Below are 19,514 nucleotides of genomic sequence, written 5' to 3'. Positions count from 1 at the left end.
GAGAATACAGTACCTAACCTATCCATTTATCTTTTACTTACCTACCATTTTTTTGTATTCCCACAGGATATGTAGGCACATTTAATGGACTAAATTAATTACTGGTTTCAAGGAAAGAAATTCACCGATGAAAAAATTGCGTGACTCGTACTCATATCACAAAAAAATCGAAATTGGGTGAATGACAAATAAATAAATAATAAACATAATTCCGAACTAAAAGTAAGTATATTTTAAATGTAGCGTAATGGTAGCCACTGTAATAAATACATGAAGGTACAAAAATATAAATACAGGCATCGATTAAACAAGATTAAAATAATACTACGATATTTAGGCTTACATTCTTACTGTGTAAGTTTTTAGTATGAATGAAGTCGGTTTGTCATTTCATTTCACTTATAAATTAGGTGGACTAGAAGTGATTACTTCATGTGTATTTTGGAATACTGCTTCCTGTAAATAAGAAAAAGAAATAAATTATTCAAACAAGTAAAAAGTTATTAAAAAATAAAAGGTATTTTTTTTAAGTTACTGAATAAGAGATTATTTAGTATGCATATATTTATTTGATTAAAAATATTAAGTGTAAAGTACAATTAATATAATCAATGGAATTATTGTTGTAAATACTCGTTGACTAGTGCCATAACATTCATATAACAAGGCTATGCTAGCAACACAAACCTAGCTAATTTCAAGCTACATATTTAACAACATTTATTCAATTCATTCAAAATGTGTAAGTACCTTATATAATATATATTTAACTATACGACGACAAACTACTTGTGGATAAGGGACATACGAATAAGGGAGAAGAATATTGGTACTTATGCTAAACATACCTACTGGAGTTAAATATATATATAACAGCATTCTTTGCATAGATTTACAGGTATATGCCATACACAGAGTAAGGAAACATGCATTTAATGCTGGAACCACACTTGGCTATTCGTATTTGCTATTGGATGTTTGCTGTATTTGCCACATGTATGGCAGTTTTGGCAAATATACCTTCGAATAGCCAATTGGGGTGGTACCATAAAGTTATGCTGTTTAGGTTCAACTTTTTCAAGAGACAGAACTTGTATACATTTGACAGATGAGCGATGCAAGAATCCTATTGTAGTACGGTCAGCTTCATTAGTATTAGTAGCTAGCTATACTCATATAAGTTGCTAACGTAAGCTATACCTACACTTTTGTACCTTTTCAAACTCACAGACACAGATGTTTGAATGAATACAAAAGTGTATAGCTACAAAGAAAACTTCGTAATGAAGCTGACTGTACCGGAGAAGATCTACCAACCACCAAGGGTTAAGCTGTAAATAAAGTTTAATCATGAGTTACAGGCTGTTTATGAGTGCTGGAGCTTTAGATGGTATTTCTGCCATTTACTAGTTATGTTATGAACCCATGTGCACATCCTGTCCTATGCTCTTAGTGAATGTACTATAATACTGCTATATTTATGTATATCTCTTGTAACAACCCTCGTTGAATACCTACTGAGGGATGAAACACAAACCTCATGTTATCGATTTGAGTAAATATTATTTTACATGAAGTATTTTATAACAATCAACAATGTAATAATAGGTTGTTTGATCCTATATTTTTTACTCATTACACATATTATCAGGGATTAAGTAGTTATACTAATCACATAAGTAAGTACTTATGTATGTGATCCAACTGATCATTTAATTAAAACATAACCAAGCCAGCACTGATCATGAGTGTTTATCTTAATGTAAAACTGTTGATTTTTTAATAAAATTAACTCTCAAGATCTGACCTAGGAGCCGTCATAATCGCATTTCACAGTTAAAAATATAATTCAGTAAGTATGTTTTAATAAGTAGAATATTTACTATTCTAGCATTATCATAAATTACCTCATAAGTTTTTTTGTATTGGTCAACAACTAGCAATTTAATTTGTGTTGATAGAAACCTAATTCGTCATTCTAAGAGCAAACACTTAAATATACTGCTTAAATAAGAGTAGACTATAACATTATAAGGACAGAACATAACCAAATTCTTCAGTAGGATGGAAGGCAATTCACTTTATTTCAGCCAAAGTGCCTGTTTCACTAATTTTCTCTCTATAATTTTACATTACCTTTGTGATAATAACCATGAATATCATAATGCAACTGTCTAAAACATAATTTCAGATAGTAGCATTATGATTTTCCACATATAATTGAAACTGAAACAGCCTCGTCTGTGTGTGTTTATGTATTCAGTATTTCATCTTTCAAAGTATGTGATGACTTAAGAAATAAGAATAAAGGAAAATCTTATCATTACTTAAATGGTATCTTACATTTGCATTACAATGGCAAGTCAGTATATGTAACTCAAAGTGCCTAAGCCAAATAAACACAATTTAAAATGTATGACTTCATATCATACATTTATCTTCTGAACATCTTTTACCTGTAAGTTGAGTCAACTTACAGTATGGCTCTAACAGGAATATTTTTAATACCTGGTCAGTTGAATAACTACAAGTTATGACTAAAACCTATACAAAATAATTTAAATTAAGGCCCATTTACTAACTAAGTATATCACTGAACATTAATTATTTTAATAACTGGAGGACAATCATTATATTGCAAAAGAATAATGATAGACCGAAAAAATAGAAGAATATTTTAGTTACTTTTACATCTGAGTATGGTACACTGTAACGAAATCTAGCAAGGCCCAGCTTTTATTTGCATAGTGTGTGGTCAAATTAATCTGAAGTTTATTGTCTAAAGAATATTCTTAGTTTTAATATTAGTTTGGTTACCTACACCACTATGAAGAATTAAGTGGTATTGGGTAAATTATATCTCAATTTGTTCCAAACCATTATGAAGTTCCATAATTTATTGACAGACAAACTTTCATAAAAAATATAAAAGTACTACATAAATGGTCTTCTTTCATAAATAACATTTAAGAATAATAATGCATTTATATTGCAGTTCTGCCAATAATCATGGAACTTATGTCAAAAGTAAGAAAAATGGATGGAAGCACTGTCATATAATGCACTTGGTGTGATAGTTAAGCAATCTTAGTGCAATACAGACAATAATATTTTCCCAGAAGCATGCATAAATGGCAATAAGAATATAACCAGTCTTGGAATAGACATAAAAATCATTGCCACATTAAGTTATTTTTAGTTGATACAATAATTATTCATAATGAATATTTACTAAAAATTCTCTTATTTGAAATACAAGTTGTTCAACCCATAGATGGTAATTGACAAAAAGAAACAATTTCACAAATTTATCTTGCAGTTCTACTCTTATCTTATACAACACCAATGTACCATATATTTTAATTGAATGTCTTTCAGATAAGCAAACAAGTTACTTTTACATCAAATAAAATAGATTGAAATGAATAGAATATCTAAGATATATATTTTAATGATATTTCAATCACATTTCTGTGATATTAAAACCATTTGGATGAGGTGTGCCACATTGCTGCCACTAGGTGTTAAGTACACTGAATGAGTGTCATAATAGTATAATTTAAATCTTATCTAAATTTCCTGCTAGATAAGAATGATGAATATAGATGGACATAAGCCTAATTTCAAAGAAATATTAAGTTTAAGCTGTTAAAAGAAAACTATATTACACTTGTCCAAAATTAATAATGCACATGCAGATCTTCACACCCGAATCATTAAATCGTAAGAGCCTTAAAAAAAACACTCGAATTTTGCACCTTGTTCGAAAGAAATAGGAGTCAATATCATGTGTCACATAATCGAAAACAACCGTTCTGTCAAAGATTTCTATGCGCATTATCAATTTTGGAGCACTGTACATATTATTATAATAAATATTATTATATTCATGTGTAATAGAATATCTATTATTACATACCTATACCAACTTTGGTTTAAATTTTGTGAAGTTTTTTATACTTTAGGTTATAGGGCCTTATGCACTTTTTTATGTCATGTAATATTACTGCAATTGCAAAACTGGTTCTCGCTATACCCCATAGGAAAGTGATGTTAAGGTATAAACCATAACTTGGCTGCAATTGATCAATACTTGAGCAACAGTGAAATAAGACTTTACTATGTTATACAATCTACATGCCCAGAAAGAGAAGAATCTGATACAAGGTGACAGTATTGAAATAGCAAATCACAGTGTAATTATGTGAATCCAATCACTCAAATCAAAAAAGAACTGACAAATGGATACATAAATACTTTTGAAATCTATAATTAAATACACAATAAGAATGTATATTTAATTGATGTTGTGGGACTTTGATACTTGAAATTACTGTGAAATGCCATAATTGACCCCACCTGTGTTGAGGCCGGTGTGCTCGGAGGCTCCAAGTGGGATGGCTGGCGAGGTGACTGGGTCGGACATGGGCAGCGCGATGGAGGGCGCGCCCTCGCCGCTGGGCTGCGCGCCCGGCGCCGGCTGGCTCGTCACGGTGCGCTGCACGCCGTCGGAGTCGTCGCGCTCCAGCGTGTGGTAGTCGCCGGTGTCCTCGGGCCGCGGCTTGCACTTGCCGCAGCAGCAGTTGCAGCAGCAGCACAGGCAGCAGCAGAAGTAGCATCCTGTCAGTATGCCGCAAACGACACACAGCGCCTTGCACCAAGTGCTTGTGACAACGAAATAGGCGTTGACATTTTCTTCTCCAAATTGTTCGGCGATGTAAAGTCCGAGCGAGCCGTAATTGTCGTAAATATTACGTTTCGTAGTATCGCTCAAAATGGTGTGGGCTCTGTTAACTTCTTTGAACTTATCTGACGCTTCAGGATTGTTCGGGTTCTTGTCTGGATGATATTTTAAAGCCAATTTACGATAGCTTTTCTTGACATCGTCTGGTGTAGCGGTTTTTGGAACCTGAAGAATTTGATACAGACTGTCCCCGGCAGTTGACAATTTCCTTTTATCCATATTGTAGCGATCCAATTTAACGGTTAACTATGGGGAAATGAGATCACAAACAAGAATTATTGTAAATCTACAACAAACAGCCCGTGCCAGTCGTAATTTGGAAAAACGACATGACATGACAAGAGGGAGAGGTTATGTTGCCAAACCTAAAAATTATATTAAAATAATTTTTGCGCTGTGCACCTTGAAAAAAAAGGGAGAAGTCCAAAGCGGAAACGTTGTTATTCTGAGGGTGGAACGTAGTATAGTCTGTGTGGTGGAAATAGGAAGATGGGGTGATGGGAAAACATACAGTAGCAAGGATACCTACCAGTACCTACAAACTAGGCCATTTGCCAGGGCCTTACTGTGTGTCTTTGAGATTGAATGTTTGTCCACGGGAATACCATCTTTGATAAAGAGATGCTCATGGGAAAGCCTGATTAGTTAATATAGTTTAGGTACTTATACAGGGTGTCCCAAAAGTCAACGTCATCCCTTAAAGGGCTGATAGGTCAGCTCATGAGAGGCCAGAATATCACAATATGACCTTAGTAAAAACTCGATAATTTTCGAGATATTGACACTTTTATAAATTTGCTGAAAATCGACACCTTGGATCAGTTTTTTGGGCGCCGCCGGTACAAAAATCCATATTGTTAGAATTTGTTTGGTGTTGCATCACCCTGTAGCGCCCTGCTATTGATCGCAGTCAAAAAAAATATCGAGTAATGCTGTATGTTTAAAAAAAACACGGTTTTCAAAGTCATAAAAGGTAATAGTATTTTTTTATAAACAACTTTGACTCTTCATACTGTAAGAAAAAATATAGCAAGCAAACCTGGCACCTTATTTGAAAAGATTGCTCATTTAATGCAGTTTCCAAAATGGTATGGAACGTTGCTATTGTTTCAATTAACAAAAAAGTTATTGCTATTTTAGTACAAAACGACCTCGATGTAAAATTGTTTGAAGGAAATTTATCTGACTGAATTTATTAAGAAAGAAAGAAAGAAAGAAAGAAAGATAAAACTTTATTTGACAATGACAGCAATCATACTTAAATATATACACAATAATACAGAACGGGTATTAAGGGTAAGTCATGTTGGAATGAGTAAAAGTAAAATAGGTGGTGGGTAAAATAGAAACTGCATTAAATGAGCAATCTTTTCAAATAAGGTGCCAGGTTTGCGTGCTATATTTTTTTTTAGAGTATATAGAGTCAAAGTTGTTTATAAAAAAATACGATTACCTTTTATGACTTTGAAAACCGTGTTTTTTTTAAACATACAGCATTACTCGATATTTTTTTTGACTGCGATCAATAGCAGGGCTATATAGAGTGATGCAACACCAAACAAATTCTAACAATATGGACTTTTGTACCGGCGGCACGCAAAAAACTGATCCAAGGTGTCGATTTTCAGCAAATTTATAAAAGTGTCAATATCTCTAGTTTAGTTTAGTTTTTACTAAGGTCATATTGTGATATTCTGGCCTCTCATGAGCTGACCTATCAGCCCTTTAAGGGATGACGTTGACTTTTGGGACACCCTGTATAGTTACTTACTTATAAGAACTTAATAGCTACCTACCTATAACAAGTACTTTTAATTGTTACATAGTTAGGTACTTACCTACCTAGAAAGTTTTGCCACCAATAAATATCATTATGTTTTCGAATGCTAGCCAATTCACGAGAGCCCATGGACCCATTCTCAACCACAGTGGAAAGAAACCCTTGTACAGGGCCAAAGGGCCTTCATTTACCACTGACTGGCGGAAACAGTCAAACATGCCCTTGTATAATAGCCCCCTGAAACAAAATATATAAACCGATTAGTAATTAAGTAGGTACTTAATTATAAGTGGTAAGTAGTTACCAAGGTTTATGCAAGATAAGTAGGTATTATGATTTTTTTACTTTATGATTGTGAATTTTCATCGTCTTGTGTAAGTAATCTACTTTTGTACTTCTCTAATCTATAACATTATAAATCTATGTACCTACTCATCATCAAGGACCAACCAAGAATCTTAATTTATATGTAAGTACTCATAGTTATAGGTAAGTATAGGTAGATAAGTATTTGTACCTACAATAGGAATTATGTATTGATTGAATACATAATTCCTATTGTAGGTACAAATATGATTTGAATTATGTTTTTTTTTTCATTTTTCATTGAGCACTACGAAACACTGGGCACTTACTTGCCATCTGGACCTAATGGTTGATTCATGAGACGAGTCTTCATAACATCAGCGGGATTTCCAACAACTGCTGCCACCAAACCAGCAGTAAACGCAGAAATAAAATGAAGTGGAATATTATCCTTGAATCCCTGTTTCTCTATTAGAAAGCGTTTTGTGTAGTCGTATGCGGCTAGGTCACCAACGTTCACTAATGCGGCGCGACAGACGTTTGGTACAGCACCTGGATTGGTGATCAGTTACGTTTAGGCATAACTAGGTAACTACTCACTCAATTTGGTTTCAATATTGAAGTAGGTAACTTAGTAAGTACATGACTTCAGGAACTATGTCATCTAACTTAACATTCAGGAACTATGTCAACTAATTAAACAGGCTGCATCAGTAAGTATGAAAAAAGGTTTATGGGTACGTACCTACCTAGATGAAAAGATTAGAAGTCGAGATAGGTATATTGTCATGAAATAAGACCGTCAGAGATAATCAGCGCGCGACGTTGCAAACTGCGTACAGTGAGCGGAAAACTAGCTGACTGTGGACTGTGTGGACAGTGTCCGACACTCCATTTCAAATATATATTATGGGACATCGTACTAAATCGATACGCTGCAAACTCAGTCGGCCGCTAACAGTTTGCCTACTTGGGACATGGCCTTAAAGTCTGCGTAACATCACCTCTCCAAAATCCTAGAATTCCACCTTCTGCGTAAAGTTTAAGGTAAGCATCTCTGCAGTTTTTGAATCTCGGTGGTCTTCCTTGAAGTAACCTTCGACCTTCAGCCTGCATTTGCACTTTTACTAAGTCGGTAGGCGAGGCAATAAATTGCGCCAAGCCCCCAGCAAACATGCCACCTGTTAAAAATATTTAAGTAAGATACTTAAGTACTTACCTACTTACGAAGTAACAGTAGGTATGATAACTATAGTATCTGATGTATTTTTAAGCTTACCAAAACATGTTGTAGCAAGGGACATTTTCCCATTGTCGTTTCCCATTTGTTTTCGATATTGCTCATACAACAATAGCCTGCAACCAGAATAAATGGCATGGCGCTGGAGCATTGGAGCAAAACCCGACCATAGTTTGATGATTCCTTCGTTTTTAGCTATATTCTTCGCTGTGATTACCATGCCATAATTTTCTAGCTAAAATAATTTCAGTCTTTAGTATGGGGACGTGGTGGTATAATTAAAGTAAAATTCATAATTTCCATTTAAGGTACGTATACCTGTACCTAACTACATGATGGACAAGGCTGGTACCTTACAAGTTAACATGTGAAGTGATAAAATGTTTGCATCCGCCCCTCTAGCTTTTCGCGTGAGCTTTGGCATCTCCTCAAAAGGTTTTCCGTGGGACTGCTATCTTCAAAAGAATATTGTACATGGCTTGGTCTCATACTCAAATGTTAAGCTGGCGGTGCCAAGTTAATCTGCCCGAGGTGTTTCGGCTTACCTTATAACCCGACTTTGTAGTTGCTACCTCCGATTGTATTTGAAGTCTAGTTTTCGTCAGGTCGCATGGGTAAGTAACTGATAAAAATAATATCATCAGAGTCCGAATTTATTACAATACGATACGATACGATACGATACGATACGATACGATACGATACGATACGATACGATACGATACGATACGATACGATACGATACGATACGATACGATACGATACGATACGATACGATACGATACGATACGATACGATACGATACGATACGATACGATACGATACGATACGATACGATACGATACGATACGATACGATACGATACGATACGATACGATACGATACGATACGATACGATACGATACGATACGATACGATACGATACGATACGATACGATACGATACGATACGATACGATACGATACGATACGATACAATACACTTTATTTGCACCAAGAACAAAAATTACAAAAAAAAAAATTATACCGGAGTAGTTAGTTACTTATCTAATTATGTACTTACTTAAATTATAAGTAATCTACTTACGTAAGATCCCAATAATAAAATTATAAGTACTTAATTAATGAAGTACTTATCCTATGAGGAAACTGGTCATTCTTTACCGTGGTACGAGTAGCTTCCAGAGTAAGAAAGGAGAGCGCGGCTGTCCAATTTCAAAACACAGTAAGCGCCAACTTTTAAAAAAAACGGGTCTTTGATTTATACATTATTTTAGGCGATTCCGCACATTCCTGCATTGTCAGAATATCAAAAAACGGCTTAGAAACGAAAATAAAATTTCTAAAAACCTAGTAACTCCACCCTGCGAAATCAAAAATGCCACGAAAACCATTTTAAAACACAGTAAGCGCCACCAACCATTTTAAAACACAGTAAGTGAAAATGACTTACTAGGTTTTAAAATTGTCAATGGCGCTTACTAGGTTTTGAAATGGTCAGCAAAGGTCAATTTTTGCCCGTTAATTTTAGTAAGTCACAAATGGCATACATTATTACAAACACTTTTTTCGAAAAAATATCAGATATTTCAGAACCTGTATCTTTGAACCAATGAGACCTAGAGAGGTGAATTAAAAGTAGAACATAAGGAAATTTTGTCTTCTTTATAAAAGCCATAGAGACCTTTCTCGTCAGAACCTTTCTACTAGCCCTATTTTGCATAAACCAAAAAAAACTCAAACATTGTAAACTAATTTTAGCTCAAAATTTAGGAAATATTGTCTAATTTAAGGCAGCCATAAATAATGTTCGTGTCAGACATGCCTTCTTAATATGGCGTTTTGTTTCATTTAGATAAAACTTAAAAATATGCCGGTATTTCAGCTATTACTTAGTGCGGTCGTGTAAAAGTGCTGCAAAATTTGATTTATATTATGTGAATGATCCAAAACATATCAAAAAATAAAAAAACATATAAATTATTACGTTATTATTGCAATTTCAATATACTTTACTTGTCTTAAATTACACAATAATGGCTCTTACTAGGTTATAAAATGGTCAGTGAGGGCGGTTTTAGGGTGAGAAAACCATTTAAAACCTAGTTAGTGTTTTCTTTTGTGCATTTCAGCAACAATATTAGTCATATTTAAATGAAATAGTATTGTATGTAAAGCCTAGGTTCTGCCGGTTCTTTTAAGCTTACATTCGTTTAGATATGTATCATAGTTTTACCAGGGCATTGAAATGAAGGGACAAAAACGTTTTTTGGCTCTACTGAACATTTTGTCTCTTGGCTGTTACTGTGTTTTGAAATTGGACAGCCGAGCGTGTGCGGTGAAGGACGACGACCCATACGATAAGTTGAGGGTAAAGAGAGTGTAGTTACTTAACAAAATGACAGTATCCCTGCCTACTCCGCAAGTTAATATGGGATTGAATGTATACATGTATACAGAGTTTATCTGTAGGTACTCCTAGGATACTTGTTAGATAAACACATAAATAAAATAAATAAATAAATAAATAAAAACATATAAGTAGTCAGGGAGGTACTTACCTCCTTCAGCTATCCAAGCTGAAAGAACGGCGACCACATATCTGGTGGGCAGGTTAGTCTTTGGGGCTTGTGGTTTCGAGTTTTCCTTGGATATACGTTCAGTCATTTGGCAATAAAAACTTATTGACTTGATCCGAATGAGAAATAAAAACTGACGACTTTAGCCAAATACTTATATATAATCTGCAGGGTTTGTTATGATGAATAGTAATTTGTGTTTGATAGTAATAGGCTCTCTAATCTGTGCTATAGGCAAGCAAAGAACGGCAATGTGAGGCAAAGACCAAAAAGACATGTGGTCACTGCTGACGCTGCTGACTTATAAAATAGGTATTCATGTGCATGTCCCTTGCTCATGTGGTACTCTATGTGTGGTACTTTCACAACACTAGTAATTACTCGCTCTACCATGGAAGTAATAAGTACTTACAGTGCCACAAACTTATCTGTTCCGGTGAGAGCGAACTAAATTCATCCATATCTCATTACTTACTAATGAATTGTATATTATAAAAGATTAGATGGGTTTATTAACACCGCAAGAGCGAATTAACAATACGAGCAAACATAAAATCTTATATAATTATGAAATATTTATGTGAGCTGTCACCGGACCAGATAAGTTTGTGGCACTATACGTAAGTAAAATATTACTTCCATGCTCTCTACCATACACTACCATCTCTCTACCCGTGCCAACCTGTGCTCTACTTAGCTCTACCCTTCCTTAGAGTAATAAGCCTGGCTTTACCGCTATCGCTATCGCTACCGTATGGCTACCGGATACTTACGTTGTTCTATGTAGGTACATTATGGTTTGTGGTAGGTCTGTGGTACATAGCTAGAGATAGCTAGGGAACCTCTAGGGAACCATAAGGAACTTAAGTACCACGAGTAACTACTTAGGTACTAAATAACAACATACTGCATCGTAATGACTAGTAATATTTCTGGTAAGGTTACCAGAGGTTACTATTCTAGGTTATAGGTCTAACGTCGTAAGTACCTACTCACTAAAGTGGTGGCGTGGCCCGGACGGAGCGTGTAGCGAACGGCTTCTTCTTCTTTCGTGTCAGTGAATAGCATTCTGGTTGGCCTGGAGTAAGTCTTCCCGAGTGCAGGTGAAAGGGCACAGGGGACAGGAGAGTACCTAAATGCTCCATAGTCTGGGGGGCGGTACCACAGTCGCATAGGTTGGTACCAACGGTATAGCCCCACTTGGAAAGATTGACAGCAGCCTACCTCTGCTCGCAACCGCGAACGGCTGAGGTCATCAGACCATTGATGATTTTAATCAAGGAACATAATACCTACCTACTTCTCTAACTAAAGTCACCGACATAGCTCACCGAGTTAGTAAGCTTAAGTGGCAGTGGGCTGGTCACATCTGTCGAATAACCGATGACCGATAGGGTAAACGTGTTCTGGAGTGGAGGCCGCGACTAGGCAAATGTAGTGTGGGCCGCCCTCCGGCTAGATGGGGTGACGACTTGCGAAAGGTGGCTGGATATGATTGGATGCGGAAAGCTAAAGATCGCATCCAGTGGCGTGCTTTGGGAGAGGCCTACGTCCAGCAGTGGACTGTTATAGGCTGATGATGACTTCTCTAACGAGATTTTATTTTATGCGACAGCTAATTTCTCAGAATAACATTTATTTTTTCTTCTATAACCGCCATGTCAGAGACAGAATAAATAATTTTGTCTCAGTTTGACAGTGACAGGTGACAGTAGGTCAAATCAAGATGTTTTTGTTTTGGTTTAGATTGACTTCTGTCTTCGGGTTTTAGGTTATAAATAAATAAACTTCCCGAGTTCTCTGATTCACAATGATTGCTTGAATCTTATCCAGAGAGTGTTTAAAGAAAGACTGAAATATAAGTGAAATTTAAATTATGTCTACCGCAATCACGAAAGCCAGGGGACTATTCAAATTATACCAAAATGCTTTGAACCGGCGTCCGTACCTCATGCAAGCAGTTCAAGCTGGTACATTAATGGGTGCTGGTGATATTATATCCCAAACATTAATTGAAAAGAAGTCATTTAAAGACTACGAAATCAAAAGAACTCTACAGTTTTCATCCATAGGATTTTTTGTTGGCGTGAGTAGCTTGGCAAAGCCATCAATTTCTAATACTTATAAGTATACTTAAATAAGTTCTTACATATAATTTTTGTTCTGTTTCAGGGACCTGCACTGCGCATTTGGTATGGTATTCTCAACAAGTACATTGGAGCATCTGGAAAGACAGTTGCATTGAAAAAAGTTTTTATTGATCAATTTATTTTTGCACCTGCGTTCCTGCTGTTTTTACTTGGGGCCGTTGGGACATTACAAGGAAAATCATGGCGTGTGGTCAAGTCTGACTTAGAAGCCAATTACCCAGATGTGTTACTTGCAAATTATTATATTTGGCCGTGGGTTCAGCTTGCGAACTTCTACTTTACACCTTTACAATATCAGGTGTTGGTTGTGCAATCAGTTGCATTGTTTTGGAACACATATCTTTCCTGGAAAACTAACAAGAAACATGTTTCAGATTAATGTTGTAATTAAAATTTATGATGTTATGATTTTTCTACCTTCCAGGGACCTATATTGGTTTAGAAACAATGATGTCACCTGTACAGAAGAATTATTTTTTTAGATATATTTAGCAATGATTTAAAAATATGTAGGTCAATATTACCTAAAGGCAGTAGGGCACCAACATTTCTGACGAAATCCACCTTTGTGATAGGTAAGAATGCACAAAATCACCAATTATTATGTTTGTTTATTTCAGTTGTATGCAATGTGTTTTGTCACCATCATAATATATTTCACAGCCTTTGCTCAACAAAATCCATTTTTGTCCCATTGTTCCCCATCCAAATGTGTTTTGCTATAGGCATTGTTCTTGTAGATTATGTTAGCATGTAAGTTACTCTGTAGATAGTTCTTTTTTTTACTGTAATATGTTAGATTTTCAGTTAAAATCTACATATACTTAGTGTAAATATATGTATGTATACATAGATAGCTGAGGCAAGCACATAAACATGTTATGATAGCATCTGGAAAAGATAGTGGGCAGCAAGGCAGTATTCTAAATGATTCAAATAAATATATTGGTTTTCTCTTAAGAATGTTTTCCTCAAGATGCAATATGGTACCTTTTCCTTCTATATTTTCTGTTATTCAGAAGTTCTAGTTCTATCATAGAGTTTAAAATTTATATATACCAAATATCAATGACGAAGGAATAAAAATTCCTTCGTCATTGATATACAGGTGTCCCAAAAGTCAACGTCATCGCTTAAAGGGCTGATAGGTCAGCTCATGAGAGGCCAGAATATCACAATATGACCTTAGTAAAAACTCGATAATTTTCGAGATATTGACACTTTTATAAATTTGCTGAAAATCGACACCTTGGATCAGTCTTTTGCGTGCCACCGGTACAAAACCCATATTGTTAGAATTTATTTGGTCTTGCATCACCCGGTATAGCCCTGCTATTGATCGCAGTCAAAAAAATATCGAGTAATGCTGTATGTTTAAAAAAAACACGGGTTTCAAAGTCATAAAAGGTAATCGTTTTTTTTTATAAACAACTTTGACTCTACATACTGTAAAAAAAATATAACACGCAAACCTGGCACCTTATTTGAAAAGATTGCTCATTGAATGCAGTTTCCAAAATGGTATGAAACGTTGCTATTGTTTCAATTAACAAAAATGTTATTGCTATTTTAGTAAAAAACGACCTTGATGTAAAATTGTTTGAAGGAAATTTATCTGACTGAATTTATCAAGGGTAAGTCATGTTGGAATGAGTAAAAGTAAAATAGGTGGTGGGGTCAGCCGTGGCAACATAGATGACGCAAAAATTGCTAAGAATAAACTTACCAAACTCTTATAAAACATATTTATCGAAAATTATCGAGTTTTTACTAAGGTCATATTGTGATATTCTGGCCTCTCATGAGCTGACCTATCAGACCTTTAAGGGATGACGTTGACTTTTGGGACACCCTGTATACTCAATTAGAATTCACTCAACATGGGAAGCTAGTCAATGTTAAGGCTAACCACCCTGACATACCTACTTACAATATCATATTCTTTAGGTCAGTGACTAGATTTTTGTTCTTTCTTATTTATTTTCCCAAGTATTTTGTTTTGATGGTTATTATAACAGAATACTGGTAGTAAGTCTATGGAATACTGTATATTATATTTGTTGCTGTGTGTCAAATAAATGATTTCTTTTACATTTTATTCTATATGAAATGAAAGTTTATTTAATAACTTACTTACACCATTTATTTTTATCATAAAATTATGTCTCATGCTGAAAGGTACTACCTACAACTGAGCCTGTTATGATTTTGGCCACAAAGTTATGTGATATTCATTACCTAAGTTATTATTTTTAAACTGTACTATACATTCAGCCCGCCTATTACCTGCTGTAATTTATTTTTTTCATGAATATATAGTTACCATATTACTTACTGATTGTTTTAACTTAAAAAATGTGTCAAGTCGTCTATTAGATCATCAGCCACAACAAACACCTGTAACATAGGACCTATACCTAAAACCCAGTCTCAAGATAAATCTTGGTACAGCGCGCTCGCTTAACTGAGTACACACGGCAACGTTAAATGGTTGGCAGGGCACACTAACGCAGGTAGTGTATGTGTGTGTCGGCGACGTCGACGTAATTATTTAGTTCTGGGCAACCCACACACGGATATTGTAAGCATGTAGTTGTGCCAGTGACAATGATTCATTGTTTTTATGATATGATATGAAGCAAAATTTTGCAAAGCATTGTAATAGATTTAATGGCTCAGTTGGTATGATACAAGTCTTACATGAATCGATATGGTGGTTCAAATCTCAAAGAACTTACAATATTCCTTTTTTGTTTTTTTAATAAATTTAATTTATTTTTTAAGATGGTTAATAATAGTATTGTAGTATATACGAATAAAAGCAACACAGAAAGTAAATGAAACAAGTTATTAAGTGTTAAAATTACCAAATTTATTCTTACCGTAACATAAACATTAAGGATGTTACGTTTTTGTTGTTTTTCGTTTTAAAACATATTTGTAGTTTATATTAATAAGGAAAATTTTCAATTTGCAGTTTTAAATCATAATAAACATCAGACAAGGATGGACTGGCTGTTTTACTAAAGTAAATAGGCAAGTCATTAGTTATATGAATCAACATGTTAATTAGCTAGAAATAAGATCACTTATTCTCACCTCAGTAACAATAACATCATTAACACATTGGCTTACCCATAATAATTGTAAATAATGATAAGTATTTAACAAAATAACAAAAATCTTATATAAATGGAAAAATAAAAATTACTGAGCTAACCCCAATAACTATAATTTTCACCACTTTTTCGCCATAATATCTTACGTCCATCCTTGTCTGACTTTTCGTCACTAAATATCACAAAATTGTTGCACCAATCAAAGTTTAAAATAGTCAGTCGCAAAACGCACTCTGTTTCGACGATGCTGATCGGTTAGAGCAATTTTCTTCGCCGGCCTCCGACACCGCAACCCAGCAGCACGCAAGTGAACCCGTACGGATTGTAGGGATAGAGGATAGATTATGTGTTGTGGCCGTAGAACGGGTGCTGCAGAACGGATCAGCGCTATGTGCAGCTACGATTTCTCGATGGCGTGGTGATGCATCCGTATAGACGACTACTGTCTACATGTCCCGAATCTGCGTATCGGTGAACCCATATAAAATTGAACAGTTCTCCTCTGCAAACAAAAAACCTTTGTTCCCAGCCAGTCACACCTCAACCAGTCACACTGTTACTCGTTGGGAATTTTATGTTCAAAATTCCTATCAGTCCACACTCTGTTACTCGTTGAAACACCCTTTTCCTTCATTCCCAACGTGTCACATACAACTGTAACACTGTAACTAGTTGGGACTATGAAAATAAAAATTCCCAACCAGTCACAGTAACTTGTTGGGATTTTCAATGAAGAATTTTCCACCATAGACCAAACCGATTATAGAATAGAATACACTTTATTTGTACACCCCAAAAGAATAATAAAATATACAAGTTGTAACTTAATTTGGATGCGGAAAGCTAAATATCACATCCAGTGGCGTGCTTTGGGAGAGGCCTACGTCCAGCAGTGGACTGCTATAGGCTAAAGATGATGAACCTAATTAGGGTACAAAAGGCGGTCCTATCACTAAAAGCGATCTCTGCCAGACAACCTTTGGATGGAGCGAATAAGAGATTAAGGTAGATGGCGCTAGTAAAACCTCATCAAGTCTTTTGAGCCAATACAAGAGTCCAATGGATCTGAATTCCACCATATGCGATAACTATAACTACTACATGGCTGTTATGCAAATTAGTAATATAAAGTTTTAACTACTTTAAGTTTTCCGAATAAAATAAATAAATAAGTACGTAAGTACTAGATCGGTGTTGGTCCCCATTATTTTCGCCATTATTTTGAGATCATCTGCATCTTCCGTCTATGTCTGAGGCGCGCCCGCGGTGTAAGCGCCAGATCATCATTAATCTGAGGTAGTTACTTCGGAAGTACCTAATTATTTCTTCATGGTGAAGCAGAGCAGATATGAGTCGATAAGTAAATATCAAACTGCCATAAAGTCACCTCCACGCAAAATTTGGGAAACGAAAGTTTTCATTTTCTCTATTATTTTGTGGCTACTGCTGTACTACCCACCCAGTATCTATCTATCATTCATAGAAAAAAAATGATTGGATTTTACAATTCGGTTTTGATTTTATAATTTTATTGTTAACTAGTTTAATAAAACTTATTTGATTGTTCGGAATAATTATTTCTATTTTCATACCTTTTAAAAGAAACGAAAATAAAAAAAATCGTAATATTAAATACTTATACAGTGTGTTGTTTTTCGGACCCGACAAACTTTAAGGGTTTCTACGAGTAATATCATCGAGAAAAAACCCCCATATGAAAAAGTAACTTGAATTACATTTTCTTCTTCGTTTAGAAAATCATCTCGAGATTTAAACGCCTTACGGACATGAAATAAAATGCTATTATCCGCAAAAAGTCATCTCTATTCATTTAAAATATTCACAACTGCTTAAAAGTTAAGTACATAAAAAAAGTTCAAAGCAACTTTAAAATGGCCGCCATTTCTATAATATTGAGATTTGACCCCACAAATGGGGGTTTTTTCTCGATGAAATTACTCGTAGAACCCACCCTTAAAGTTTGTCGGGTCCGAAAAACAACACACTGTATAAGTCACAGTACCTATCACTGGTTAGGCATCATCATCATTCATCATCACTGAACAAATCTTAACGAGTAACGGGAGAACAGTTGGGAATTTTCTAGTTTATGTTCCCATCCAGTTACAGCGGCTGGTTTGGAATTCAGAAATAAATCATTCCCAACGAGTAACACTCCCATCGAGTAACACTGTGACTAGATGGCACACTTTTCATGAAGAATTCCCAACTGTATACAGTGTGACAGGTTTGATGTGTGACTCGATGGGAACAAAGGACAAAAAAAAACAAATACTTAGCATATACAAATACAAATATTCTAACAGTCGAATAAAATATTTGCAATTCTATGTTACTTACCGTTAAACGTCTTGCGATTTCACTAATTGTAATATTTTGTTCATATAAATACAATTATCTCCGCCTTTTTGAACATGGTTTAGTTTAAGTTAAGACTTTCCATAGTGACTGCGAAGAGTAATTAATTAAATTGACAAATCACAAAGTGAATCACTATGCAGACGCAGAGGTGAATTGTCACTAAAACTAAAAACTAATTTCGTTTATTCATATTGTATGAGGGTAGAATGGTTTTAATTCTCAAATGAAGAACGAATCATATATTTTTGCCGAAAAGAAATAGTTGACAGCTATGCAGCTTGTAGTCATTTGTCAGTTTCAAATAAATTAATTTTACGTGACGTGACGTTCGGACCCGTTTAAATAACGCAAAATTTGAATTAAGTAAAATAAAAATAACCATCAGTGGACTCGAACTCACGACCTATGTTTCGTGAGTCTAACATTCTGCCATTGAGCTACGAAGTATATAGACACAAGCAGTGAAATTTTGCTACAATTCAATTTTATAACTATTTAACTAACACTACCGGTTGATATTTTTATGTCACAGCTGGTATACGGGCGTTTGCCTACGCGCAAACTCGTTTGTGCTGTTGTGTGTGTGTGTGTGGTTTGTTACTGGTGTGTAAACCGATTTCTGCGTTTATGCACACATAGACAACGTTAGTGTGCACACATACACTACGTTAGTGTGCCCTGCCAACCATTTGACGTTGCCGTGTGACCATACGTTGTTCGTGTTTGTGCTGAGTACCTAATAATAATGTCAAGCTCTAGTCCAGCTGCTTGACAAAAAACGAACGAATGGGAGCTGTCATACAATCGGTAGACAAGTAAACCACCATATCTCTGGTAGCGAGGCAACGGCAGCGGTCCGTTTTCCGCAAGTTAGAGTAGGCCCTCCATGGAACTCTTTCAGGTCAGGTAGATATAAGATAGCTAGGTGCAGTTATTATTATAGGGCCCTTCCGCAGACTACTGTTGCAACGTTTTGTTTCTCAGTCTTTCTCATCCAGCTAACGCATAGCTACCTGCCTAGGCTAGTAGCTAAGTAGTAGGAAGCTAGTCACAGTCAGTTGGTACGGTAGGTACCTACTAACGCAGTTACCCCAACCATAGTCTACGACATTCAAGATCGAAAGATCGGACTTAGAATAAGGAATCCTATTTTAAGTCCGTCAAGGACTAATCTTAGTCTGTGTTATTTATCGATGAAATGTCACTAATGTCAGC

At 35.4% G+C, this 19,514-nt stretch overlaps 2 protein-coding genes across 4 annotated transcripts; one reads left to right on the top strand and one right to left on the bottom strand.

Annotated features, from left to right (window-relative positions):
• Positions 1–209: 209 nt before the first annotated feature.
• On the bottom strand, positions 210–10,880 carry LOC105398707 (dnaJ homolog subfamily C member 5). 3 transcript variants are annotated; one of them, XM_048625823.1, is made up of 7 exons: positions 10,631–10,880; positions 8,616–8,692; positions 8,110–8,305; positions 7,835–8,011; positions 7,160–7,382; positions 6,583–6,761; positions 210–456 (listed from the first exon to the last, which is right to left on the bottom strand). In XM_048625823.1, exons 1-6 carry the CDS (start codon positions 10,734–10,736, stop codon positions 6,587–6,589), a joined length of 954 nt encoding a protein of 317 aa, XP_048481780.1. In that variant the 5' UTR covers positions 10,737–10,880; the 3' UTR covers positions 210–456; positions 6,583–6,586. The 3 variants fall into 3 exon arrangements, with proteins under 3 accessions (XP_048481780.1, XP_048481781.1, XP_037964070.1); XM_048625824.1 differs by having other exon boundaries at positions 6,587–6,761; XM_038108142.2 differs by lacking the exons at positions 6,583–6,761; positions 7,160–7,382; positions 7,835–8,011; ... (1 more) ...; positions 8,616–8,692; positions 10,631–10,880 and adding an exon at positions 4,360–5,096.
• Positions 10,881–12,365: 1,485 nt separating this feature from the next.
• On the top strand, positions 12,366–13,379 carry LOC105398706 (protein Mpv17). Its single transcript, XM_011570872.3, has 2 exons — positions 12,366–12,734; positions 12,821–13,379. Exons 1-2 carry the CDS (start codon positions 12,525–12,527, stop codon positions 13,175–13,177), a joined length of 567 nt encoding a protein of 188 aa, XP_011569174.2. The 5' UTR covers positions 12,366–12,524; the 3' UTR covers positions 13,178–13,379.
• The last annotated feature ends 6,135 nt before the right edge of the window (positions 13,380–19,514 follow it).

This window comes from Plutella xylostella, chromosome 15 (genome assembly GCF_932276165.1).
Source record: "Plutella xylostella chromosome 15, ilPluXylo3.1, whole genome shotgun sequence".
In the NCBI taxonomy this organism is placed as follows: domain Eukaryota; kingdom Metazoa; phylum Arthropoda; class Insecta; order Lepidoptera; family Plutellidae; genus Plutella; species Plutella xylostella.
The sequence above is the reverse complement of the archived record's forward strand: the minus strand, read 5'-3'. Positions and strand labels throughout refer to the sequence as shown.